This window comes from Gallus gallus, chromosome 38 (genome assembly GCF_016699485.2).
Source record: "Gallus gallus isolate bGalGal1 chromosome 38, bGalGal1.mat.broiler.GRCg7b, whole genome shotgun sequence".
NCBI lineage: Eukaryota > Metazoa > Chordata > Aves > Galliformes > Phasianidae > Gallus > Gallus gallus.
The window spans coordinates 227,127-253,332 of NC_052569.1; the positions used below are offsets into that span (position 1 = coordinate 227,127).

Consider the following 26,206-nt stretch of genomic DNA (forward strand, 5'->3'; position numbering starts at 1 on the left):
GTTGTGTGCTCGGAGCCCCGCGGCGCTGGAAGGATCGGCTCCGCGCGGAGCACCGCGGCTGAACCGCACCGAAGGCGCCAGGAGGGTTCCGGGGAAGCGTTCCGTGCTCTTCACACGGAGCCGTTCCCAATGCCGGGACGAGGACGGCTTTCCTCGGGGAGGGTCGGCGCGTTCCCTCCGTGCCTTACTGCTCCTCCCTGCTCCGCACCACGGCAAGAACGGCCAGAGCCAACGCTGCCCCACCTCTGTGGCTGTGCCCCACCACCACCCGCGGCACGGAGGGGCTCTGCGGGGCAGGGATGTGTCCGTGCGTCTGTCTGCGCACCGCGCTGCACGTCCCCAATGGATCCGCACAACGGCGGCCGCCGCGCTGAGTGAGGCCGGGCGTGAAGGAGGCCGAGTGTGGCCGGAGGAGCTTCGGGTCGCAGAGCCGTCGGGTTTGGGGAAGGCTGAAGTTGGAGAACGTTCAGTTCGGGAGAGCTGAGTTTGGAGAATGCCGAGTGCCGGAAGTGCCGAAGTTGGGGATGCCGAATGGGAGGAAGGCCGGATGTGGGGAGCGCGGCTTTTCGCAGAGCACTGAAGTGGGGCCGCGGCCGCCCTCCCTGCCCAGCGGTTTCCACCTGGAAGAGGCGGAATTTGGGGCTCGCGCAGGCAAAGGAATGGAGGGAAGGAACGGGAGGAGCCGCCGTGCGGAGGACGGAACGCGGCGCCCCCCCACCACGAGGGGTCATCGCTGCCCCCGGAGCCGCAGCGCTGCGCCCACCCACCGCCCCGGGACCCTCCGCCTCAGCGCCCGGATTTGGGCGGTGCCGACGGCGCTGAGACCCCGAATGCGGGGATCGGAGCCCACCCCCGTCCCGCAGGCGGACCGAGGGCGGCCCCGGCAGCGCTGGGATGCTGAATTGGGGGGTCGGAGCCCACCTCCGTCCCGCAGCCCGGCCGGGGGCGGCGCTGACGGCTCCGGGACGCGGAGTTGGGGGTCACAGCCCGGGGGGGGCGCGCGGCGCTTCGCCTTTTTGGGGGGGGGGTTTCACCGATGCCGGCGGTTCCGCCCCCCCCGGCGCTGCGCTGCGCTCCGTCCCGCACCGCTCCTCCCCTGGAGCGGCGCCCACCGCCGGCTCCGCCCGCCGCTTTTTTCCCCTTTGCTTTCCCTGCTTTTTCTGTTGGGGTATTTTTTTTCCTCTCTTTTCCCCACTTTTCCCCCTTTTTCCACGAGGGAACTCCCCGCGCTGTTCCCGGCGGCCGCCGTCGGTCGCTCTGAGCTCCGCGGTTCCCGGCGGCCCCAACGGCCGCAGCGCCGCTCCGCGCCCCGAAACCCCCTCCTCTCCTCCTTTTTTAATGCCCCGTTTTGCCTTTTTTCGGCCCGATTTCGCCTCCCGCGGCCCCATCTCCACCCGACCGCTCCGAAACGCCGTATCGCCCCCGTTTCTCCTCGTTCCACACCCGAAAGAGGCCTTAAAGCGCCCCGCCTCCCCCCGGGAAGATTTCCTCGCCAAAAAGGAAGACCCCCCCCCAAAATCGCACCTCGCGGGGTCCCGCGCCCCGCTCCGCTCCTCGCTGCCCGCCGTGGGGGCCCGGCTGTCCCCGCAGCCCCCCCCCCCCCCCCCCCCGGCCCGGCTCCGTTCGGCTCCGTTCGGCTCCGTTCGGCTCCGTTCGGCTCCGTTCGGCTCCGCTCCCCGCGGCGCTCCCCGGGGCGGCAGCAATAATGAAAAAAGGGACGGCGCTTCCCGGCGTTTTCTTTTTTATACATACGTACCTATATATAAACAAATGTATATTAAACCCTTTGGTTTTCGTTTAGTGTCTTAATTCTCGTTTGCCGAGCGAGGAGGAGGCGCGGATCGGGACGGACGGCGCCTCGTCCTGCGAGATGGAGCCGTGGAGCCGACGGAGAGCCCCGAAAGCGCCCTTTTTCCACCCAAAAAGCCGTTCTGCGTCGGCGCCCCCCCCATCCCCCCCCCCGAACCCCCCCCGATCCGGAGGGAGATCCGCGGCCCCCCCCCCCCCCCCCGGAGCTCAGCCCCCAAAATGGGGAAAAAGGCCAAAAAAAAAAGGAAAAAAAAAAGAAGAAGAGAGGAAAAACGGCTCCATGGATGGGAACGGAGCAGCGCCGCCCCCGCAGCCCCCGCCGATTTTGTACCGTATTTATTGTGCATACCGTTTTTTAAGGAGTTCTGTACATTTACTACTTCGGTGTAAATTAAATCGCTCTTCTTTTTAACAACTGCGCCCGCCTCGCTCTGCCCGTCCTTACCACAAAACCCCCCCCGACCCCCCGACCCGACCCGACCCGACCCCCTTTTGGGGTTAAATCCCACACTTTTCGCTCTTTTGAAGCCCCTTTTGGCAGCGCTGTGTTTGGGTGGGACGTTGGGGGAGGGGGGGAGGGGGGGTCAGTGGGGGGGGGGTGGGGGGGGTCCGCGTCCGGCGCCGTGCGGAAGGCAGCGCCGCCCCCTCCGGCTCCGCCTCAGCGCAACCTTTATTTTATTTATTTTTCCCCCCCTTTTTTTTCCGCTTTTATGGCTCTGCCTTCATCCCCCCCCCTCCCCCCCCCCCCGTAATTTATGGTAATTTATTCCCCCCCCCCCCCCCCGGCCCTTTTCTCCCCCGCCGCCTCCCGGCCGCGCTCAGTCGCTCCGTGGGACCGCCGGGACTCAACGTGGGCAGCGCCGCCCCCACAGCGCCCCCCAAACCGTCCCGAGTTGGGTCCTTCGGGGGGGCGGAAAACCCCTCTGGGTGGAAAACTCCCTTTTTTTTGGGGGGGGGGGGTAGAAAAGATCTTTGTGGGGTGGAAGTCTTAACTTTTTGGAGCGGAAAAGCACCTTTTTTCGGGTGGAAAGCAGACGTTTTCCCCACTGACAGCAGTGGGGCTCCGACCGCCGCGAGTCTCAGCTCAGAGACCACCGGAGCCCCCCGAGGAGCCCCGGAGACCACCGGAGAAACTCAACAGAGACCAACAGAACCCACCAGAGGACCCCAAGCGGCAGCAGAGCTCACCGAGGAACACAGAAGGCCTCCAAAGACCACCAAAACCCAACAAAGACCACCAAAACCCACCGAAGAGCCCCAAAAGGCCACCATCAAAACCCACCAGAGACCTCCGAAGATCACCAAAACTCACTGAACATCCCCAGAGACCACCGAACGCCCCTAAAGACCGCCAAAACCCAACGAAGACCCCCAAAGACCAGCAGAACCCACCAAAGACCACCCAGAACCCAACGAAGACCGCCAAAGGCCACCAAAACCCAACAAAGACCTTCAAGGAACCCCAAAGACCACCAAAAACCCAACGAAGACCCCTAAAGACCACCAAAACTCAACAAAGACCTCCAAGGAACCCCAAAGACTCCCAAGAACCCACCAAAGACCCCCAAAGACCACCAAGAACCCAAAGAAGACCCCCAAAGGCCGCCAGAACCCAACAAAGACCTCCAAGGAACCCCAAAGACCACCAAAACCCAACGAAGATCCCCAAAGACCACCAAAAACCCACCGAAAGCCAACAAAGACCCCCGGAACCCACCGAAGACCCCCGGAACCCACCGAAGACCCCCTCCAGAGCCCCCCCGGCCCATGGCCGGGCGCTGACGGCGGCGCCATGTTCAGCTGGATGCGGAGGCACGAGAAGAAGAGCCCCGAGGTGGTGCGCACCGTCACCGCGGGGCTGAAGGAGCTCTACAAGAAGAAGCTGCTCCCGGTGGAGGAGTTCTACCGCTTCCACGACTTCCATTCGCCGGCGTTGGAGGACGCCGACTTCGACAACAAGCCCATGGTGTTGGTGGCCGGGCAGTACTCCACCGGGAAGACCACCTTCATCCGCTACCTGCTGGAGGAGGACATCCCCGGCGCCCGCGTCGGCCCCGAGCCCACCACCGACTCCTTCGTGGCCATCATGCACGGCGACGCCGCCGGCATCACGCCGGGCAACGCGCTCATCGTCGACCCCAACAAACCCTTCCGCAAGCTCAACCCCTTCGGGAACACTTTCCTTAACCGGTGAGCGCCGGGCTGTGTGTGTGGGGGGGGCGGGGGGTGCCAAAAAAGCCTTTTTTTCGGCCCAAAATTCAGCCCCGGGGGGTTCCTCCCAAGGATGGCCGCCTGGCTCGTGTGCTGCTGCCGTAAAAGCAGCATTGGTGGCCCTCAGCTCTGCCCCCCGCGACAGCCCTCCCCTTTTTGGGGGGTGGGGGCGCTTTCAGCCAAAGCGGGGGTCGCGTTTTGGGGAAAAATGGGGCGATTTGGGGTAAAATGACCCCAAATGCCCCCCGGGTTCCTCCTCACCCCCAATTCCACCCACGGTTCTGAGTGGGGAATTCCTGGACAGTCCTTTACAACCACCTGTGGGTTTCTTATTTGGGGGGGGTCCCCTCTCCTTTATTCCCACCTATTATTATTTTTGGGGGGGTCACTGAGCCAAAATAGGTCACATTTTGGGGGAAGAATGGGGGGATTTGGGGCAGGACGCGGTGCCCCGATTTGCTCCTTTTTGGCCAAACGTCGTCACCAAACCTCAGCCGCGCATTGGGGGGTTTGGGGCTCTGCTTTTTGGGGGGGGGGGACTCTTGTATGCCCCCCCCTCCCCCCCCCACTGGGTCTCCCCCCGCTTTGCCAGAGGGGGGGGGAGATGATGCAGCGCTCAGGAATGCAGCCCTGGCGTTGCCAAAGCCTTTGGAAAGTCGGAGTCAGGCGGAGGGGGGGGAGGTGGGGGGGTCCTAACGGGCACTGTGTGACCCCCCCGTGTGTGTCCACCCCCTCCCCCCCCCCCCCCCCCCCACAGGTTCATGTGCGCCCACCTCCCCAACCAGGTGCTGGAGAGCATCAGCCTCATCGACACCCCCGGCATTCTGTCCGGGGCCAAACAGCGCGTCTGCCGCGGTATGGGGGGGGGGGGGAGCGATGGGGGTGTGGAGAAATGGGGGGGGGGGGGGCACGGAGAGGTGTGGGTCGAGGTGAAATGGGGGGGCACGGAGAGATGGGGGGTACAGGGAGGTATGGGGGAGCACGGAGAGGTTGGAGGGCCATGGTGGGATGGGATGGGGGGGTTAAGAGTGATGGGGGGGGGGCAAAGCAAAATAGATGGGCGCAGCAAAATGGGGGGGGTTAAAGCAAAGTAGGGGGGGCACAGCGAAATGGGTAGCAGTGGGGGCTGCGGAGCAAAAGTGCTGCTGGGGGGGGGCAAAGCATAGTGGGGTGCTGATGGGAAACGCGCCTCAAATTGGGATGATTGGGGGGGGGGGCAAGGAAAATAATTGGGGGGCGGGGGGGGCGGCGAAGGTCCGGAGGGGTCCCAGTGGGTGGGGGGGGGGAGGGGGGGCGTTGCAAAATGCCACAGCAGCGGCAGAGGGATGGTGCAACCACCCCCCCCCCCCCCCCCCCGGTGCCAATGGGAGCGCTGAGAGCCCCCGGGCGCAGCGCCATGGGCGGTGCCCCCCCCGCACAGAGTGGGGGGGTCCCGCGGGTCCCCCTGCATAAAGAGGAGGGTCCTTTGGGGGAGGGGCTTCCGTGGAGGGGGGGGGGGGGGGGAATCCTGGCCCTCCCCCTCTGCACACATTGGCGGTGTTGGTAGGAGGCGGTGGGGGGGGGGGGGGGGCCACCGCCAATTTTCCGCCCCATAGCAACGGCTGTGCCCCCACCCCCACCCCCCCTTTTCCTTCCCCACCCCAAAGGCTCAGCCCGGCCAAGAGCGCTGGCGGCGGCCCCACAGCAATGGGGCGGGGAGGGACGGAACCCCCCCGTGTGTGGGGCTGAAATGTGGTCCCTGGGGGGGTCCCGGGGCGGGGGGGGTCACGGGGGGGTCCGGGTTGGGCCGCGTTGGACCCACAGCCGCATTCCGACCCTTCCCGGGCGCTCCCGGTGGTGGAATGTGCGGGGGGGGGGGCGGGGGGGGCGCGGGGCTCCTCCTGCGGGGATGGAGCGGCCCTAAAGGGGGGGGGGCAGTGATGGGGGGGGGAATGGGACGGGGATGGGGTCGGGGATGGGGTCGGCTCGGGGACATCGGGGCCGTTCCGGGACTGCTCCGCGTTTTCCCTTTTTTGGTGTTTCGTTGATTTGGGTTTTTTTAGGCTGAAAAAATCTCCCACAAAGGGGAGGGGGGGGGGGGGTCCCCGCGCCATGGGGGGGCCACGAGGAGGGCCGTGTCCGTCACACCCCATTAACCGCAGCCCCACTGCGGGACCCCCCATTACGGCCCCCCCACGGGCAGCAGCCCCACTCAGGGTCGTGGGTCGGGGTTGAGTTCGGGGTTTATGGTGGGGGTTTGGGGTTGCGGTGGAGTCTGGGGTCAAACGTTGGCATTGGGCTGGGTTGGGGTTTGGCATTGTTAGGGTCAAGGTTGGGGTTGGGGTTGGGGTTGGGGTTGGGTTCAGTGCTAGGGTTTGGGGTTGGGGTTGGGGTTGGGGTGGGGTTCAGTTCAGCGCTGGGGTTTGAGGTTGGGGTTGAGGTTGAGGTTGGGTTCAGTGCTGGGGTTTGGGGTTGGGGTTGGGGTTGAGGTTGGGTTCAGTGCTGGGGTTTGGGGTTGGGTTTGGGGCTGGGGTTGAGGTTGGGTACAGTGTTGGAGTTTGAGGTTTGGGTTGAAGTTGGGGTTGGGTTCGGTACTGGGGTTTGCTGATGGAGTTTGGGGTTGGGGTTTGGGGTTGAGGTTGGGTTCAAAGGTGGGTTCTGAGGTTGGGGTTGGGTTCAGTGTTGGGGTTTGAGGTTGGGATTGAAGGTGGGGTTGGGTTTGCTGATGGAGTTTGGGGTTGGGGTTTGGGGTTGAGGTTGGGTTCAGTGCTGGGGGTCGGGGTTGAGGTTGGGTTTGGGGTTGGGTTCAAAGGTGGGTTCTGAGGTTGGCGTTGGGTTTGAGGTTGAGGGTGGGTTCACTGCTGGGGTTTGATGTTGGGGTTGAAGTTGGGGTTGGGGTTTGGGGTTGAGGGTGGGTTCAGTGCTGGGGGTGGGGGTTGAGGTTGGGTTTGGGGTGGGGTTCAAAGGTGGGTTCTGAGGTTGGCGTTGGGTTTGAGGTTGAGGTTGGGTTCAGTGCTGGGGGTCAGGGTTGTGTTTGGTTTGGGGTTTGGGTTCAGCGCTGGGCTTTGACGTTGGGTTTGGGGTTGGGGTCGGGTTCGGCACTGAGCTCCCCCCCCCCACCCCCCCACACCCCCTCCAGGCTACGACTTCCCGGCCGTGCTGCAGTGGTTTGCGGAGCGCGTGGACCTCATCATCCTCCTCTTCGACGCCCACAAACTGGAGATCTCCGATGAGTTCTCCGAGGCCATCCGGGCGCTGCGGGGCAACGAGGACAAAGTGCGCGTGGTGCTGAACAAAGCCGACATGGTGGAGACGCAGCAGCTGATGCGGGTCTACGGGGCGCTGATGTGGTCCCTGGGGAAGGTGTTCAACACCCCCGAGGTGCTGCGGGTCTTCATCGGCTCCTTCTGGTCGGAGCCGCTGCTCATCGCCGACAACCGGCGGCTCTTCGAGCTGGAGGAGCAGGATCTGTTCCAGGAGATCCAGAACCTGCCCCGCAATTCCGCCCTCCGGAAGCTCAACGACCTCGTCAAGAGGGCTCGGCTGGTGAGGGTGAGTGGGGCTGGGGGGGGCGGGGGGGGGGCGCAGCCCCACGGGGTCCTCCTTCACCCGGAGAGACGTCAGGGAGTGATGGGGGCGGTGGGGGTGGTGGGGACGATGGGAGTGATGGGGGCGATGGGGGCGGTGGGGGTGATGGGGGCGATGGGAGTGATGGGGGCGATGGGGGCGGTGGGGGTGATGGGGGCGATGGGAGTGATGGGGGCGATGGGAGCAATGGGGGCGGTGGGGGTGGTGGGGGTGGTGGGGACAATGGGGGCAATGGGGGCAATGGGGGCACCACGGTGCCCTGGTGGCTCCAATAGGGTTGTGACACATCTCTGTGCCTGGATGGGACCACCGGGAGGGGCCGTTGCGGCCCCCTCTGCCCGTTTATGGGATGGGAGTTCAGGGGGGGAACACTTTGGTCCCCTCTGCTTTGGTGGCACCGATGGGGATGGGGGTGCTGCGGTCCCCTCTGTTTTGTGGCACCAATGGGGTTTTATGTCGGGGGGGTCCGGGACACCCATCTCCCCCCCCCGCCCCACAGCACCAGGAGGGATACCCCCCCTCCCCCCCCCCCCGGCTCGGGGCCACCCCCAACAATGGCCCCACATTGCCCGGGGGGGTGGGAACATCACACCCCCCCATCACATCCTGTGCATGGTTTCCTCGTTAAGGGCTTCCCGTGAGCTAACGAGGCTTCCTCCATACTGACTGCACAATAATTAACGCTGCCCCCCCCTTTCCCACCCCTGACCCCCCCCCATGTCCCCCCCATTGCCGCGATGACCCCCAGGACTGGGAGCAGCAATGGGGCCGAGGGGTTCCCATGGCTCAGCCCATCGCTGTGGCCTCTGCCTATGGGGCCGGGGGGGCTGTGGGGTGGGTGGGCAGATGCCTTTTTTTTTGGGGGGGGGGGGGAGGTGATTTGATTCCCCCCCCCATTTTGGCTCAGCCTTATCTCTTCCGGCCACCTGCAGCCGCGGCCCTTTGTGCGCCGCATCCGGGCACGGCCCCGCTGGGAGGGGGCCAAAGGCAGCGGGATATGGGGGTGGGTGCGGGGAGGGGTGGGGGGCGATACGGGGTGGGGGGGCCATATGGGGGGATATGGGGCGAGAGTGACGTGGGGTAGGGATGGGGATTGGAGGGGACGCGATGGAGCGGGGATGGGGGGGGGGGGGTCGAGGTGGGGGTGGGCGCTCGGCACCGCCCCCCCCCGGGGGTCCCAGGACTGAGGGGGTCCCAGGACTGAGGGGTCCCCCGCCCCCCCCCCAGGTGCACGCACACATCCTGAGCCGCCTGAAGAAGGAGATGCCGGCGGTGTTCGGGAAGGGGCACAAGAAGAAGCAGCTCATTGCTCAGCTGCCGCTGCTCTTCGCGCGCATTCAGATGGAGCAGCACATCCCGCCCGGAGACTTCCCCGACTGCGCGCGCATGCAGGTCTGCTGCCGGACCACCCGCGGCCGTGATCCCAATCCCACCCCAACCCCACCCCAATCCCAACCCCAATCCCACCCCAACCCCACCCCAATCCCAACCCCAATCCCACCCCAATCCCAACCCCAATCCCACCCCAACCCCACCCCAATCCCAACCCCAATCCCACCCCAACCACAACCCCAATCCCACCCCAACCCCACCCCAATCCCAACCCCAATCCCACCCCAACCCCACCCCAATCCCAACCCCAATCCCACCCCAATCCCAACCCCAATCCCACCCCAACCCCACCCCAATCCCAACCCCAATCCCACCCCAATCCCAACCCCAATCCCACCCCAACCCCACCCCAATCCCAACCCCAATCCCACCCCAACCACAACCCCAATCCCACCCCAACCCCACCCCAATCCCAACCCCAATCCCACCCCAACCACAACCCCAATCCCACCCCAACCCCACCCCAATCCCAATCCCACCGCAACCACAACCCCAATCCCAACCCCAATCCCAACTCCAATCTCAATCCCACCCCAACCCCAACTCCAATCCCACCCCAATCCCAACCCCAATCCCAACTCCAATCCCAATCCCACCCCAACCCCAACCTCAATCCCACCCCAATCCCAACCCCAATCCCAATCCCACCCCAACCCCAACCCCAACCCCAATCCCAATCCCACCCCAACCCCAATCCCAACCCCAACCCCAATCCCACCCCAACCCCAACCCCAACCCCAATCCCAATCCCAATCCCACCCCAACCCCAATCCCAACCCCAACCCCAATCCCACCCCAATCCCACCCCAACCCCACCCCAATCCCAATCCCACCCCAACCACAACCCCAACCCCAACCCCACCCCAACCCCAATCCCACCCCAACCACAACCCCAACCCCAACCCCAATCCCACCCCAACCACAACCCCAGCCCCAATCCCACCCCAATCCCACCCCAACCACAACCCCAACCCGAATCCCACCCCAATCCCACCCCAACCCCAACCCCAATCCCAATCCCACCCCAACCCCAATCCCAACCCCAATCCCACCCCAACCACAACACCAATCCCACCCTAATCCCACCCCAGCCCCAATCCGAATCCCACCCCAATCCCAATCCCACCCTAATCCCAATCCTAACCTTAATCCCAGCCCCAACCCCAATCCCACCCCAACCCCAATCCCAACCCCAATCCCATTCTGATCCCACCCCAGCCTCAATCCCACCCTAATCCCACCCCAGCCCCAATCCCAACCCCAATCCAAATCCCACCCCAATCCCAACCCCAATCCCAATCAAATCATCCCAGTCTTGATCATCCCAACCCCAATAATCCCAGTAATTCCTATCATCCCAATAATCCCAACCCAAAAATCCCAATCATCCCCATCAATAGCCCCACTCCTAATCATCCCGGTCATCCCTATTACCCCAACACAATCATCCTATTCCAATAATCCCAGTAATCTCAATCCCAATAATCCCCATCCTGTAATCCCAGAAATTCCAATAATTCCACTCACCCCAATCATCCCAATAATTGCAACCCAATAATCCCAATCCCAATAATTGCAATCATCCCAACCTCAATAACCCCAATCCCAGTCATACCAATGACGCCAATGACCCGAACCCAATGACCCCAATCCCAGTCATCCCAATGACTCCAACCCAACAGCCCCAATCCCAGTCACCCCAACGACAACAACCCAATGACCCCAATAACCCCATTCCCAGTCACCTCGATGACCCCAATGATCCCAACCCAACGATTCCAATCCCAATAACCCCAACGACCCCAACCCAAAGACCCCAATGACCCCAATCCCAATGACCCCAATAACCCCAATCCCAATCACCCCAGCCCAATGCCCCCAATGACCCCAACCCAAAGACTCCAACCCAATGACCCCAATAACCCCAATTCCAGTCAACCCAATAACCCCAACCCAAAGACCCCAATGACCCCAATCCCAATGACCCCAACCCAAAGAGCCCAACAACCCCAACCCAAAGACACCAATGTCCCCAATGCCCCAACCCAATGCCCCCAACAACCCCAATCCAAAGACCCCAATAAGCCCAATCCCAGTGACTCCAACCCAAAGGCCCCAGTGCTCCCAATCCCAATGACCCCAACCCAAAGACCCCAATAACCCCAATCCCAACAACCCCAACCCAAAGCCCCCAACGCCCCCAATCCCAGTGACCCCCATGTCCCCAACGCCCCCAATCCCAGTGACCCCCCTATCCCCAATGCCCCCAATCCCAGTGACCCCCCTATCCCCAACGCCCCCAATCCCAGTGACCCCCCTATCCCCAACGCCCCCAATCCCAGTGACCCCATCCCCAACGCCCCCAATGCCAGTGACCCCCCTATCCCCAGTGCCCCCAATCCCAGTGACCCCAACCCAAAGACCGCAACAACCCCAACCCAAAGCCCCCAACGCCCCCAGTCCCAGTGACCCCCCTATCTCCAACGCCCCCAATCCCAGTGACCCCAACCCAAAGCCCCCAACGCCCCCAATCCCAGTGACCCCCATGTCCCCAACGCCCCCAATCCCAGTGACCCCCCTATCCCCAACGCCCCCAATCCCAGTGACCCCCCTATCCCCAACGCCCCCAGTCCCAGTGACCCCCCTATCCCCAACGCCCCCAATCCCAGTGACCCCCCTATCCCCAACGCCCCCAGTCCCAGTGACCCCCCTATCCCCAACGCCCCCAGTCCCAGTGACCCCATCCCCAACGCCCCCAGTCCCAGTGACCCCCATGTCCCCAACGCCCCCAATCCCAGTGACCCCCCTATCCCCAACGCCCCCAATCCCAGTGACCCCATCCCCAACGCCCCCAGTCCCAGTGACCCCCATGTCCCCAACGCCCCCAATCCCAGTGACCCCCCTATCCCCAACGCCCCCAATCCCAGTGACCCCCCTATCCCCAACGCCCCCAATCCCAGTGACCCCCCTATCCCCAACGCCCCCAGTCCCAGTGACCCCCCTATCCCCAACGCCCCCAGTCCCAGTGACCCCATCCCCAACGCCCCCAGTCCCAGTGACCCCCATGTCCCCAACGCCCCCAATCCCAGTGACCCCCCTATCCCCAACGCCCCCAATCCCAGTGACCCCATCCCCAACGCCCCCAGTCCCAGTGACCCCCATGTCCCCAACGCCCCCAATCCCAGTGACCCCCCTATCCCCAACGCCCCCAATCCCAGTGACCCCCCTATCCCCAACGCCCCCAATCCCAGTGACCCCCCTATCCCCAACGCCCCCAGTCCCAGTGACCCCCCTATCCCCAACGCCCCCAGTCCCAGTGACCCCATCCCCAACGCCCCCAGTCCCAGTGACCCCCATGTCCCCAACGCCCCCAATCCCAGTGACCCCCCTATCCCCAACGCCCCCAATCCCAGTGACCCCATCCCCAACGCCCCCAGTCCCAGTGACCCCCATGTCCCCAACGCCCCCAGTCCCAGTGACCCCCCTATCCCCAACGCCCCCAATCCCAGTGACCCCCCTATCCCCAACGCCCCCAATCCCAGTGACCCCCCTATCCCCAACGCCCCCAATCCCAGTGACCCCCCTATCCCCAACGCCCCCAGTCCCAGTGACCCCCCTATCCCCAACGCCCCCAATCCCAGTGACCCCATCCCCAACGCCCCCAGTCCCAGTGACCCCCCTATCCCCAGTGCCCCCAATCCCAGTGACCCCAACCCAAAGACCGCAACAACCCCAACCCAAAGCCCCCAACGCCCCCAGTCCCAGTGACCCCCCTATCTCCAACGCCCCCAATCCCAGTGACCCCAACCCAAAGCCCCCAACGCCCCCAATCCCAGTGACCCCCATGTCCCCAACGCCCCCAATCCCAGTGACCCCCCTATCCCCAACGCCCCCAATCCCAGTGACCCCCCTATCCCCAACGCCCCCAGTCCCAGTGACCCCCCTATCCCCAACGCCCCCAATCCCAGTGACCCCCCTATCCCCAACGCCCCCAGTCCCAGTGACCCCCCTATCCCCAACGCCCCCAGTCCCAGTGACCCCATCCCCAACGCCCCCAGTCCCAGTGACCCCCATGTCCCCAACGCCCCCAATCCCAGTGACCCCCCTATCCCCAACGCCCCCAATCCCAGTGACCCCATCCCCAACGCCCCCAGTCCCAGTGACCCCCATGTCCCCAACGCCCCCAATCCCAGTGACCCCCCTATCCCCAACGCCCCCAATCCCAGTGACCCCCCTATCCCCAACGCCCCCAGTCCCAGTGACCCCCCTATCCCCAACGCCCCCAGTCCCAGTGACCCCATCCCCAACGCCCCCAGTCCCAGTGACCCCCATGTCCCCAACGCCCCCAATCCCAGTGACCCCCCTATCCCCAACGCCCCCAATCCCAGTGACCCCATCCCCAACGCCCCCAGTCCCAGTGACCCCCATGTCCCCAACGCCCCCAATCCCAGTGACCCCCCTATCCCCAACGCCCCCAATCCCAGTGACCCCCCTATCCCCAACGCCCCCAATCCCAGTGACCCCCCTATCCCCAACGCCCCCAGTCCCAGTGACCCCCCTATCCCCAACGCCCCCAGTCCCAGTGACCCCATCCCCAACGCCCCCAGTCCCAGTGACCCCCATGTCCCCAACGCCCCCAATCCCAGTGACCCCCCTATCCCCAACGCCCCCAATCCCAGTGACCCCATCCCCAACGCCCCCAGTCCCAGTGACCCCCATGTCCCCAACGCCCCCAGTCCCAGTGACCCCCCTATCCCCAACGCCCCCAATCCCAGTGACCCCCCTATCCCCAACGCCCCCAATCCCAGTGACCCCCCTATCCCCAACGCCCCCAATCCCAGTGACCCCCCTATCCCCAACGCCCCCAGTCCCAGTGACCCCCCTATCCCCAACGCCCCCAATCCCAGTGACCCCATCCCCAACGCCCCCAGTCCCAGTGACCCCCCTATCCCCAACGCCCACGCGGCCGCAGGAGCAGCTCCTGGCTCAGGACCTGACGCGCTTCCCGGCGCTGAAGCCGCGGCTGCTGGAGGCGCTGGAGGAGCTGCTGACGCGGGACATCGCCGCGCTGATGCCGCTGCTGCGCCGCGAGGAGGGCGAGGCGGCGCCGGGCGTGCAGGGAGGGGCGTTCGAGGGCGCCCGGCGCGGCCCCTTCGTGGAGGGGGCGGAGGAGGCCGAGGAGGAGGAGGGGGAGGGCGGCGAGGACGAGTGGGTGGTGACGAAGGACAAGGCCAAGTACGACGAGATCTTCTACGGGCTGTGCCCGCTGGGGGGGAAGCTGAGCGGGCGGCAGGCGCGGGGCTGGATGGTGGGCAGCAAACTGCCGCGCTCCGTGCTCGGCCGCATCTGGCAGCTGAGCGACGTGGACCGCGACGGGATGCTGGACGCCGAGGAGTTCGCGCTGGCCGGGCATCTGATCGGCGCCAAGCTGGAGGGCCGGGGGCTGCCCAGCGACCTCCCGCCGCGCCTCGTGCCGCCCTCCAAGCGGCGCCAGAAGGGCTCGGCAGAGTGAGGCGGAATAAAGGCACGGAGCGCAGCGCAGTGTGGATGTGCGGCGGGGATGGGGGGCGGGGGGGGCGTATGGGGGGGTTGTATCGGGGGGGTCTGCATGGGGGGGTCAGTATGGGGGGGGTCTATATGTGGGGGTCTATATCGGGGGTCAGTATGGGGGGGTCTGTATCGGGGGTCAGTATGGGGGGGTCTATATGGGAGGGTCTCTATCGGGGGTCAGTATGGGGGGGTCTGTATCGGGGGGTCTATATTGGGGGTCAATATGAGGGGGGTCTATATCGGGGGTCAATATGGGGGGGTCTGCATGGGGGGGTCAGTATGGGGGGGGTCTATATCGGGGGTCAGTATGGGGAGGTCTATATCGGGGGGTCTATATTGGGGGTCAATATGGGGGGGTCTATATGGGGGGTCAGTATGGGGGGGTTGTATCGGGGGGTCTATACTGGGGGTCAATATGGGGGGGTCTATATCGGGGGTCAATATGGGGGGGGTCTATATGGGGGGGTCTATATCGGGGGTCAGTATGGGGGGGTCTATATCGGGGGTCAATATGAGGGGGGTCTATAGGGGGTCTCTATCGGGGGTCAATATGGGGGGGTCTATATGGGGGGGTCTATGTGGGGGATATATGGGGGGGTATATGTCAGGCGGTGTATGGGGGGTATATATGGGGGGGTCTACGTGGGGGGGTGTATGGAGGGGTCTGCATGGGGGGGTCAATATGAGGGGGGTCTATATGGGGGCGGTGTATGGGGGGGGCTATATGTCGGGCGGTGTATGGGGGTATATATGGGGGGGGTCTACGTGGGGGGGTGTATGGAGGGTATATATGGGGGGGTCAATATGGGGGTTCTATATGGGGGCGGTGTATGGGGGGGTTCTGTATGGGGGATTTACGTGGGGGGGTGTATGGGGGGGTCTGTATGGGGGGTATATATGGGGGGGTCTACATGGGGGGGGTCAATATGAGGGGGTCTATATGGGGGCGGTGTATGGGGGGGTTCTATATGGGGAGTGTATGGGGGGGGTTTACGTGGGGGGGTATATATGGGAGGGATACATAGGGGTATGTATGGGGGTTTGGGGGGTTATATGTGGGGGGATGTGAGTATGGGGTGTGTATGGGGTGCGTATGGGGGTACAGGGGGATGTATATGGAGGCAGTGTACATATGGGGTACATATGGGGGTATGGGGAGGGATGTATGTATGGGGTGTGTATGGGGTATGTGTGGGGGTATAGGGAGACGTTTATAGGGCGCATGTATGTATGGGGTGTGTATGGGGGGATTTGGGGGGGTTATATATGGGGGGGCCCAGGGGGGATATGTGTATAGGGGATGTATAAGGGGACACGTGGGGTTATACGTGGGGGACATGGGGGGTTATACGCAGGGGGGTGTATGGGGTGGCACATTTGGGGGTTGTATATGGGGGGACATAACAGGGGGGAACGTGGGGGGCACATTTGGGGGTTATATACGGAGAGCGTCGTGGGGGGGGGGATATATGAGGGGGACGGGAAGGGGTGTATATGTGGGGGTAAATGGGAGGGGGCGGTACGCGGCCTGTAAAGGGGGGGGAGCAGAGCGTCACGTGGCTCTGTGCGTGGCGGGGCGGCTCGTGGGGTGGGGGGGGGGTTCCGTTTGCACGGGGTGGGCAGTGCGGACCGTACGGGTCCTCCAGCCACGAGGGGGCGCCTTCCCCGCCTTTCCCATCCCGGAGACCGGAAGTGCCTACGCTGTACTTCCGGTGCGGCCCTCCCCGCACGCTCTCCCTACCGCTATGGCGGCGGTCGCGGAGTCGCTCTCTTTTCTGGGCCTCACCCCGTCCGCGCGGGACCCCGCGACCGCCGTTCGGAGACGGAACCGCGGCCCCCGGAACCGCAAGAAGGGCTGGAAGCGCTGGGCCGGGCCCGAGGCGCGGCTGGGCCGAGAGATCGGCGATTTCCTCGAGGATGTGACGCTGCAGCAGCGCGTGGCGGGGTGAGGGGGGGGGCGAAGGCCTCGGTGGGTGGAGGGGGGGGTCCGGAGGGTGGGGGGAGGGGGCTGTGGGGGTGGGGGGGCCGCCTGAACCTCCCCCCCCCCCCCCAATACCTTTTGCAGCGGTCTGATCGCCGAGCAGCCCGACGCGGGGCTCTTCTTCGTGGATACGGGCAATGCTGAGAAGGGTGAGCGCTGTGGGGGGTCGTTAGGCTTCCCCCCCCTTCCCCCCCCGGACCCTTCCCCTGCGTTTGATTGGGGGGGGAGCATAGAGATTTATTTATTACCCCCCCTCCCCCCCCCCAGGACGGAAAAGGAAGAATAAAATCCGTGAGAAACCCCTTCACATCGACCTGGTGCTGCAGCCCGACTCTAAAGTGCCACCACCCAAAGAGTGAGATTTGGAAGGGGGGGGGGGGGGTGCTCAGAGTTGGGGGGGGGTCCCATGCGGGACCCCCCCCCAGCTCTGACCACCACCACCTCCCTCCCCCCCCGCAGCATTCTGTCCCATCAGATCCCCAATGGGAAGAAGGAGCGGCGGCGGCGGCAGTTCTGGGAGCGGTTGGCACAGAGGGGGGTTCTGCCGCGCGCTGAGCGACGGCTCCAAACGCGGCTGCAAAACGCTGCCGCCCCCCCCCGGGGCCCCCCCAGGGAAAAGGCACCTGAAAAGGGGCGCGTGGATCCCGGGAGGAGCTTCTATGATATCTGGGCAGATGATAGTAAGGATGAGGGAGGGGTGGGTTGAGTGGAAATGGGGGTGGGAGGTGGATATGGGGGGGGGGGGGGGGGGTTGAGGGATTGGGTGGATGGAAATGAGGGGTGGGGGGGATGGGATGGATGGAAAGCTGGGGGGGGGGGGGATGGGATGGGATGGATGGAAATGGGGGGGGGGAAGATGGGGTGGGATGGAAATGGGGGGGGGGATGGGATAGGATGGATGGAAATGGGGGGGGGGGAAGATGGGATGGGATGGAGGGAAATGGGGGGGGGGAGATGGGATGGGTGGATGAAAACTGGGGGAGGGGGATGGCTGGAAATTGTCTCACTGTCCCGCAGACCCCCTGGAGCGGGCCCTGGTGGGGCAGGACTCATGGTTCCTGCAGCAGACACAGAAGCAGAGGGTGAAGGTGAGTGGGGGGGGGAGGGGGGGGAATTTGGGGGGTGTTTTGGGGGGGGCACAGCCCAGTGGACTCCTCACTGTGGCTGCCCCCCCCTCCCCCAGCGCCCCCCCAGGCTGCAGCAGAAACCATCGCAGCTCCCGGCCGTGGAGGTGATCGCCCCCGGGGGGTCCTACAACCCCACCTTTGAAGACCACCAGGTTTGGGGGGGGGGGGGATTGTTGTGGGGGGGGGGTTCACCCCCTGAATGGGGGGTGATGGACTGTGTCATCCGTCCCCCCCCCACCCTTGCAGGCACTGCTGCTGAAGGCGCATGAGGTGGAGGTGATGAAGAAGAGGGCAGAGGACAAAGTAGAGCGGCAGCTCCGCTTCCCCACAGCTGCTGAGGCCCCCACTGCGGTGAGACCCCATGGGCCCCCACAAAACAGCCTGCTGGGTTGGGGTCTTCGGGTTGGGGGGGTGGCGGTGCTCAGGGCAGGACTCTTTCCCCCCCCCTCCTCCCCCCCAATAACATGGAGTGGGAACTCTGGGGAGGGGACTGACGGTGCTTTGCCCCCAGGAGACGGTGTTCCGGGAGCAGTGCGAGGGGCTGCTGGAGGAGTCGGAGGGTGAAGAGGAGGAGGAAGAGGAGCAGAAAGAAGAAGCAGTGGGGGGGGCACAACCCTCGGACCCCCCCAGGCCGCCCCTCAGACCGGGCAAGAAGACGGAACAGCAGCGGCGGAAAGAGAAGGAGGCGCGGGCGCAGGTCTGTGTGGGGGCGGTGGGGGTGATGTGGGTGGGGGGGCTGACCTGGTGGGGGGCTGAGGCTGTGTTCCCCCCCCCCAGGAGTTGCGGCGGCGCCAGGAGAAGGCGTGGAGGTGCCGGCAGCAGCAGCTGTTCCGTCTGCGCTCGCTGGGCCGGCAGCTGCGGCGCTGGGAACAGGAACTGCTGCGGCGGAGGAGGGCAAGGGAGGCCAAACGGCGCGAGATGGAGGGGCGGCCGCGGCGCCTGGGGAGGATCAAGTGAGTGGGGGGGGGGCTGTGGGGGGCCGGGGGGCGCCGGGCGCTGTGCTGACCCCCCCTCACCTCCCTGGATCTGTTAGGTATGAGGACCCCGCACTGGAGGTGCAGCTGAGCGATGAGTTGGCGGAGTCGCTGCGTACGCTGAAGGTGTGAGGGGGTGTTTGGGGTGGGGGGGCTGGGAGTTGGGGGGCGTGGGGTTGGGTTTTGAGGTCTTGGTATTGGGTTGGGGGGTTCGGCGTGGAGCTGGGGGGCTCGGCGTTGGGTTTGATGGGCTTTGGGGTCTTGGCATTGCAAATCTGGGGCCTTGGCGTTGGAGTTTGGGGTCTTGGCAGTGGGGTTGGAGTGTTGGGTTTTGGGGTCTTGGAGCTGGGGTTTGGCATGGAGCGTCGGGTCTTGGCGTTGGGTTGGGTTTGGGGTCTTGGCACGGAGTTTGGAGTCTTGGTGGTGGGGCGTTGGATTTTGAGGGCTTGGTGTTGGGTTGGGGCTCCTGGCATGGAGCGTGGGGCCATGGCATTGGGTTGGGGTGTTGGTATTGGGGTGTTGGCATCAGGTGGGGGTGGGGGGTTTTGGTGGGGGGCTGTTGTGGGTCGGGGGGCCGGCGCCCCATGATGAGCCCCATCCTTGCACTGCGAGGATTCGCAGCCCCATGCTGTGGAATGTGAAGACCCCCCAGGGTTCCCAGGGCCTCACCATGGGGGTGGGGGCTTGGGCGCTGAGGGCGCCGGACCCCCGGGCTGGGGGGGTCTATGGAATGGGGGGTGGGGGGGGTTTGGAGTGACCCTGCGGCCCCCAACCTGTGGTCCCCCGTTTCAGCCCGAGGGCAGCGTTCTGCACGACCGCTTCAAGAGCCTTCAGAAACGGAGCCTGATTGAGCCCCGGGAGCGGGCAAAGTGAGTGGGGGGCTTTGGGGGGGGGGGGGGCGTCCTGGGGGTGGATTTGGGGTCGATTCTGAGCCCCCTCTCCTCCTCCTTCTCCTCCAGGTTCAAAAGGAAATACCGCCTGAAGTACGTGGAGAAGAGGGCATTCCGGGAAGTGACGTGAGTGGAGGCTGCGGGGGGGCACTGGGGGCTGCAGTGGGGCTGAGCCCCCCCTCATCCCCAACCCACCTCTGTCTCTGTTGCAGGTTGTAGCTGCGAATCCCCAGCCCAATAAAAACCTCTCTGCACCTCCTCCTCATCTCCTGGTTTGCATGGTGGGGGCACACAGGAGCTGGGGGAGCACATGTGGGGCCAGGGAGGGGCACTGCCCCCCCGGTGGCGGAGGGGGAGGGGTCCTGGCAGATGGTGCCTGGCTCAGCCCCTTTCCCTTCTTTAGAACTATTAGCGAGTGGATTAAGCACGGTAAATCCCGGGCAGGGGGAAGGGGGGGGATGTGTGATGACACAGCGCCCTCCCCACCCAGCACTCCCACCCTGCTGGGGGTGGGGCTGGGGGAGGGCTTACGGGACAGCGGGGAGGGGCTCACCCCCTCCCCCCCCCCATACACACACACCCCGAGGCAGAGGGCAGTGCCACATCCTTGAGCCTCCCCTTTATTTACACCTCAAGGACCCCCCACCCAAATTTCCCCTTTCCCTCCCCCATTTTCCCTCTTCCTCCCCCCAATAAATATATAAATAAGTCAATCCCAACCCCCTCCACCCCCCCACCCCCCCCAAAAAAAAAAACAACAACAAAAAAAACCCCTGCAGGTCGTGGCCCCCCCCACTCCCTGCTTGCACCATGATGAAGCTGACGGCCGCCCCAAAATCCTGAATGTGTGGGAGGAAGGAGGAAGTAGGAGGGGGGGGGGGAATGGGATCCTGCCCCTCTGCCCCCCTCCCCCCACAAACGCCCCTAAGGGTGGGGGTGGCTGCGTTAAACGTAGGCGGACTCACTGGACTGCGTGCGGCCCAGGGTGGGCGCGGGGGTCAGCGCGGCGCCGTCCTTCTTGCGCACCTCCACCAGGGATTTGCGCCGCGCCTGCACGCCGCGCACGGCCGCCTTCACCTTGCGCCAGCCCAGGTGGTTGAGCTCGGCCAGGTTGAGCAGCACGCAGATCCCGCTGACGGCGAACATGAACACCAGGAAGACGGTCTTCTCGGTGGGCCGCGAGACGTAGCACTCCACCTCCTTGACGCAGGGGTAGCGGTCGCACTCGAAGATGGCGGGCACGTTGAAGCCGTACAGGAAGTACTGCCCGGCCAGGAAGCCGATCTCCAGCGCGTTGCGGAACACCACCTGGATGACGTAGAAGCGCGAGATGCCCTCCTGCCGCTTGGCCTTGGCGCGGCGCGGCGGCGTGCTGGGCAGCTCCTTGGCCTCCAGGCACTCGGGCTCATCCTTGGTGCCGCCGTCGGCGCCGGGTGCCAACACGCCGTTGAGCGTCCGCGCCTTCTTGGCGTCGCGCTCCAGGAGGGGGTAAAGGAAGGAGTAGCGGCGCTCGCGCTGCTTGGCCGCCTGGTGCACCGAGTAGGTGATGAAGCAGAGGCTGGGCGTGCAGACCAGGATGATCTGGAAGACCCAGTAGCGGATGTGGGAGATGGGGAAGGCTTTGTCGTAGCACGCCTGGTTGCAGCCCGGCTGCAGGGTGTTGCACATGAACATGGTCTGCTCGTCCTCGTACACCGTCTCGCCCACGATGGCCACGATCAGGATGCGGAAAATCACCACCACCGTCAGCAGGATCCTGCGGGGATGGCGTGGGCAACGGGGTCACATCTATGGGTCCCAGCATGGGGTGTGTGTCCTACATGGGCAACGGGGTCACATCTATGGGTCCCAGCATGGGGTGTGTGTCCTACATGGGCAACGGGGTCACATCTATGGGTCCCAGCATGGGGTGTGTGTCCTACATGGGCAACGGGGTCACATCTATGGGTCCCAGCATGGGGTGTGTGTCCTACATGGACAACGGGGTCACATCTATGGGTCCCAGCATGGGACGTGCCCTACGTGGGCATTGGGGCCATTCTATGGGTCCCAGCATGGGATGTATGTCCTACATGGACAACGGGCTCATATCTATGGGTCCCAGCATGGGATGTATGTCCTACATGGACAACAGGGTCATATCTATGGGTCCCAGCATGGGACATGTCCTACGTGGGTATTGGGGTCATTCTATGGGGCCCAGCATGGGATGTGTGTCCTACGTGGACACTGAGGTCATATCTATGGGTCCCACTATGGGATGTGTGCCCTACATGGACTTTGGGGTCATACCCATGGGTTCTATCATGGGACATGTGTCCTACATTGACACTAGGGGGTCCCACTATGGGATGTGTGTCCTACATGGGCACCAGGGTCATCCCTACCCTGGGACATGTCCTACATGGATACGAGGGTCATACCCATGTGTGCCACCATGGAACACATGTCCTACATGGGCAGTGGGGTCATTCCTACCATGGGATGTGTCCTACATGGACACTGGGGTCGTATCTATGGGTCCCACCATGGGACGTGTCCTACATGGACACTGGGGTCGTATCTATGGGTCCCACCATGGGACGTGTCCTACATGGACACTGGGGTCGTACCCATGGGTCCCATCATGGGACGTGTCCTACATGGACAGCAGGACCATACCTCTGGGTCCCAGCTCAACACAGGTCCACCGTGGGCACCCACACCCCCCAGACAAGGCCCTATGAGGACACCGAGTCCTTCCCACGGGTCCCACCTCAGACCAGGACCTCCACACCTGAGGGCCCCCCCGTCCCTCTGGGTGCCCCCCAGGCCCCATCCCCGCGTGGTGACAGTGCTGACCTTGGCCCATCTGGGGGCACATCGATCGGTGCCCGCGGCTCCGCCAGCGCACGGGGATGGGGACGAGGGGACAGAGGGACCCCCGGGGCGGCAGGTGGAGCGCAGCCCCCGTCACAGCACAGCGGGGGAGCTGGGGTGCTCTGGGGACACGGGTGGCACCGATGTCCCCGTGTCTCCACGCAGAGCCGTGAACATCCCCGTGGTGTCCCCTTCATCCCCGGTGCAGTGGGGAGGTGACAATGGGAACCCCCATCTCCCCACGGTGGGAGAGGGCAGCATCCGGGGGTCCCCCTGCCACCCCATTGGGGCTGTAGGGCTGCAGGACCCCGAAGAGGGCGGACTGTGGGGGGTCTCGGGGGGATGTCCCGGTGCGAGGGTCGCGGGGGGGTCCCGGGGGGGGGCTCACCTTCCGATCATGGTGGAGTGCTGCTGCACGGCCGCCTCCAGCAGCCGCTCCAGGATCGTCCATTCGCCCATCGCGATGGGAGCGGGGGGTGCCGGACCGGGACCCCCCCCGGACCGGGACCCCCCTCCTCCCCGGCCCCACCGGGCCCCCCCCCCGCGCTCAGCGCCGCGGCCCCATCGCCGCCGCCTCCGTCCGCTCGGGGAGAGCCGAGCGCGGTCCCGAGCCCTGCGCGGCCCCGAGGAGCGGCGGGAGCGCGCGGCGCGGCCCCGGGACCGGGCTGGGGGTGGGGGGAGTGGGGTGGGGAGGCAGTGGGTGGGCGGGCGCTGGGGGCACCGGGAGCAGCGGGGCGACGCATTGAGGGTCCCAGCGCTGTGTGCTGGGGGTACCGGGGGGCACTGGGGGGGGTTGCGGGCTTCGGGGGGTCGCACGGGGGGCACCGCTGCTGCTGCGTGCCGGGACGCTGCGGCGATGCGCTGCGGAGCAGCCGGGAAGCGTCTGTGCTTCCCCTCGCCCCCCTTTCTCCCCCCACCCCAAAACACAGCGGCCGCGCTGCGCCCACCGCCGTCCGGCGCCCGAACCCGGTGCCTTTCACCCCAAACGCGGCCCCGCGCAGCGGCTGTGGGGCGGGGACACAGCGCGGGGGGGCGGTGCTTGGGGGCGGCCGCCATCGTCCCCACCGCCATTGCCACCACCGCCACCAGCAGTGCCGCCACCCGCAGTGCCATCGCCATGCCGCTCCGCGTCACCGTGCTCTACTGGTAAGGGGGCACCGGGGGAGGCTGTGCTGGGGAGGGGGGCTCCGGCTGTCCCCCCTCCCCCCCCCCATTAACACGGGTGGGTCTCTCCCGCAGCGGAGCCTGAGGCTACAAGCCCAAGGTGAGCCCAATTCCCCCCCGTTCTGCCCCCCCAAAACGCCCTACACGCGCGGTGACCGCGTGTCCCCTCCTCGCAGTACGAACGGCTGCGGGCGGAGCTGGAGAAGCGCTTCCCCGGAGCGCTGGAGATGGTGAGCGGGGGCGGTGGGGGGGTGGGAGGGGGCGGGGGGGGCTCGACGTGACCTCTGTGTGTCCCGCAGCGCGGCCAGGGCACGCAGGAGGTGACGGGATGGTTCGAGGTGACGGTGGGCAGCCGCCTGGTGCACTCCAAGAAGGTGCGTGGTGGTGGCAGAGCCCCTCCCACTGCCCAGCCCCCCCCCCCAGTAACCATTTTCCATCCAAACACCCCCAAAACGTGCTCTTTTCTACCCAAACCCCACCACTTTCTACCCAACCAGCCCCCAAACCTCACTGTTCTCTACCCAAACACCCCCAATCCCCACCACTTTCCACCCAACCACCCCGAAATCCCCCTATTTTCTATCCACGCACCCCCATGCCTCACCATTTTCCACCCAACCACCCCCAAAACGTGCTCTTTTCTACCCAAACCCTCCATTTTCTACCCGACCACCCCCAAACCCCTCCGCTTTCCACCCAAACCCACCGCCCGCCCCCCACCCCCCCACCTCTCCCCCTTCCAGAACGGCGACGGCTTCGTGGACACCGACGCCAAACTGCAGCGCATCATGGCCGCCATCCAAGCTGCCCTCCCGTAGGCCCCACATCGCCCCACATCCAACGGGGCTGTGGGGGCCCACGCTGACCCCCCAGCACCGCCCGGCTCTGCTGGCACAGCGCTCCATGACGGGGGCGGCCAAAAGGCCCACGGGCACAGGGCTGCTTCCAGAACCCGCGCACGGCACCGGAGCCAGAGCTCGCGTTCCAACCTGGTGTGGGTCTGCTTTACGCCATCGATGCTTCACTCCGTGTCATCCAGGTTGGGTCTTATGTCATCCAGGTTGGCCTTATGTCATCCAGGTTTAGTTTTATGTCATCCAGGTTCTGCTTTACGTCATCCAGGTTGGCCTTATGTCATCTAGATTCAGTTTTATGTTATCCAGATTGGCCTTATGTCATCCAGGTTCGGTTTTATGTCACCCAGGTTGGCCTTATATCATCCAGGCTTGGTTTTATGTCATCCAGGTTCAGTTTTATGTCATCCAGGTTCTGCTTTACGTCATCCAGGTTGGCCTTATGTCATCTAGATTCAGTTTTATGTTATCCAGATTGGCCTTATGTCATCCAGGTTCGGTTTTATGTCACCCAGGTTGGCCTTATATCATCCAGGCTTGGTTTTATGTCATCCAGGTTGGGTTTTACATCATCCGCGTTGGGTTTTATGTCACTCACGTTGGCCTTACATCATCCAGGTTCTGCTTTATGTCACCCAGGTTTCATTTTGCACCTTCCAGCTTTGGCGCACGCTGTCCACGTTTGACTTTATGACACAGAGGTTTTGTTTGACGCCATCGACGCTTCGTTTGACGCCATCGACGTTTCATTTGACGCCACTGATGTTTCGTTTGACGCCATCGACGTTCTGCTTCATGCCCACATCGCTCACCGAATGCTGCTCCTCTCTGGGTTGAGCTGTTCTGCCATTATAACACCACTCGGTGACGATTCTCAATAAAGTCATGGGAACTTTGGGCTGCCTCATTCCCTTTTGCTCTGTATTCTTATTCCCTTTTTGGTTCGGTTTCCCCTTTGGTTTTGCTGTTTTCCCCCTTTGCTTTGGGTTTCCCCTTCAGCTCATCGTTGCTCTGAGCAGATCCCTGCAGACCCCTGCCCTCACATACCCCATTTTGGGGGTCTCTCCTCCCCTCTGTGGTTCTCAGGGATGAACGCACCTCAGAACAGCACGAATTGGGAACATTTCTGTGTCAGTGCAGCAGACGTGTGCCCTCTGGTGACTGCAGCAAGGAGAGCTCTGCGTGTCACTGCCTTTTCCCTCGGGGTGACGCCTGAAATTCCAACAAGAATTCACATTTTCCACCGTTCTCCTCCCAGGGGTGCAGCTCTGAGCTGGTGGGTGGAGATGCCACTGAGTCACTGGGAGGCGGATGATTTCTCAGGCTGTAGGGATGGAAAAGGAATGGGCTTATGAGCACAACGTTCCCTTAAGCAACAAAACAATGTGGTTTGTGAGTTTACCAGTGCATGAAACATGCTGGGGGAAGGACGAGGGGTGGCACCCAGGAGGTGTTCGTGTCAACCCAACAGACAGGTGGGGCTGGGGAGGAAGCCCAGCTCTCACTGTATCCACTTTTGGGACACAAAGATGCTGAGTTTGGGACTTCTGCCTCACAGTGTCTGGATGAGGGCCACAGGTGGGCCCAGTGGCCCTGCACTGGTGGGGGGCAGCCGCCCATGAGAGGAGTGGGGTCAGGGAGGCCCTTCTAACCCAACCCTTCCATGGCCTTTAAGGCCCACTCCACCCTGGGACGCGTCCCCTCCAGCCCCAAAGTTCGGCCCTTCCTCCCACCTCGGGGCCGCCCCACACCTCGGCCCCCAAAGGCCCTTCGCGCATCGCCACCACGACTCCAAGATGGCGCCGGGGCCGCCTCACCTCAGCCGACC

At 64.3% G+C, this 26,206-nt stretch overlaps 4 protein-coding genes and 1 long non-coding RNA gene across 6 annotated transcripts; 3 read left to right on the forward strand and 2 right to left on the reverse strand.

Annotated features, from left to right (window-relative positions):
- Positions 1-2,628: 2,628 nt before the first annotated feature.
- On the forward strand, positions 2,629-14,515 carry LOC107049991 (EH domain-containing protein 2-like). Its single transcript, XM_025144491.3, has 5 exons — positions 2,629-3,999; positions 4,778-4,875; positions 7,139-7,551; positions 8,815-8,979; positions 13,952-14,515. Exons 1-5 carry the CDS (start codon positions 3,602-3,604, stop codon positions 14,489-14,491), a joined length of 1,614 nt encoding a protein of 537 aa, XP_025000259.1. The 5' UTR covers positions 2,629-3,601; the 3' UTR covers positions 14,492-14,515.
- A 1,730-nt stretch (positions 14,516-16,245) lies between these two features.
- GLTSCR2 (glioma tumor suppressor candidate region gene 2) lies at positions 16,246-19,760 on the forward strand. Its single transcript, XM_015273800.4, has 13 exons — positions 16,246-16,474; positions 16,595-16,659; positions 16,778-16,865; positions 16,970-17,190; positions 17,528-17,598; positions 17,694-17,789; positions 17,884-17,988; positions 18,149-18,334; positions 18,415-18,590; positions 18,671-18,737; positions 19,404-19,480; positions 19,571-19,627; positions 19,714-19,760. Exons 1-13 carry the CDS (start codon positions 16,275-16,277, stop codon positions 19,718-19,720), a joined length of 1,416 nt encoding a protein of 471 aa, XP_015129286.2. The 5' UTR covers positions 16,246-16,274; the 3' UTR covers positions 19,721-19,760.
- Positions 19,761-20,250: 490 nt separating this feature from the next.
- Positions 20,251-23,767, reverse strand: LOC107049826 (gap junction delta-2 protein-like). Its single transcript, XM_040655140.2, has 2 exons — positions 22,749-23,767; positions 20,251-21,257 (listed from the first exon to the last, which is right to left on the reverse strand). Exons 1-2 carry the CDS (start codon positions 23,477-23,479, stop codon positions 20,447-20,449), a joined length of 1,542 nt encoding a protein of 513 aa, XP_040511074.1. The 5' UTR covers positions 23,480-23,767; the 3' UTR covers positions 20,251-20,446.
- SELENOW (selenoprotein W) lies at positions 23,388-25,285 on the forward strand. Of its 2 annotated transcripts, none has more exon segments than NM_001166327.2 (6): positions 23,388-23,506; positions 23,600-23,624; positions 23,701-23,754; positions 23,824-23,898; positions 24,268-24,563; positions 25,018-25,285. In NM_001166327.2, coding segments are annotated over 5 exon segments (258 nt in total). In that variant the 5' UTR covers positions 23,388-23,477; the 3' UTR covers positions 24,343-24,563; positions 25,018-25,285.
- Positions 25,181-26,198, reverse strand: LOC107049828. The gene is made up of 2 exons (XR_001462172.4): positions 26,112-26,198; positions 25,181-25,702 (listed from the first exon to the last, which is right to left on the reverse strand). It is a non-coding gene; the product is annotated as an uncharacterized LOC107049828 (long non-coding RNA).
- Between the last annotated feature and the right edge of the window lie 8 nt (positions 26,199-26,206).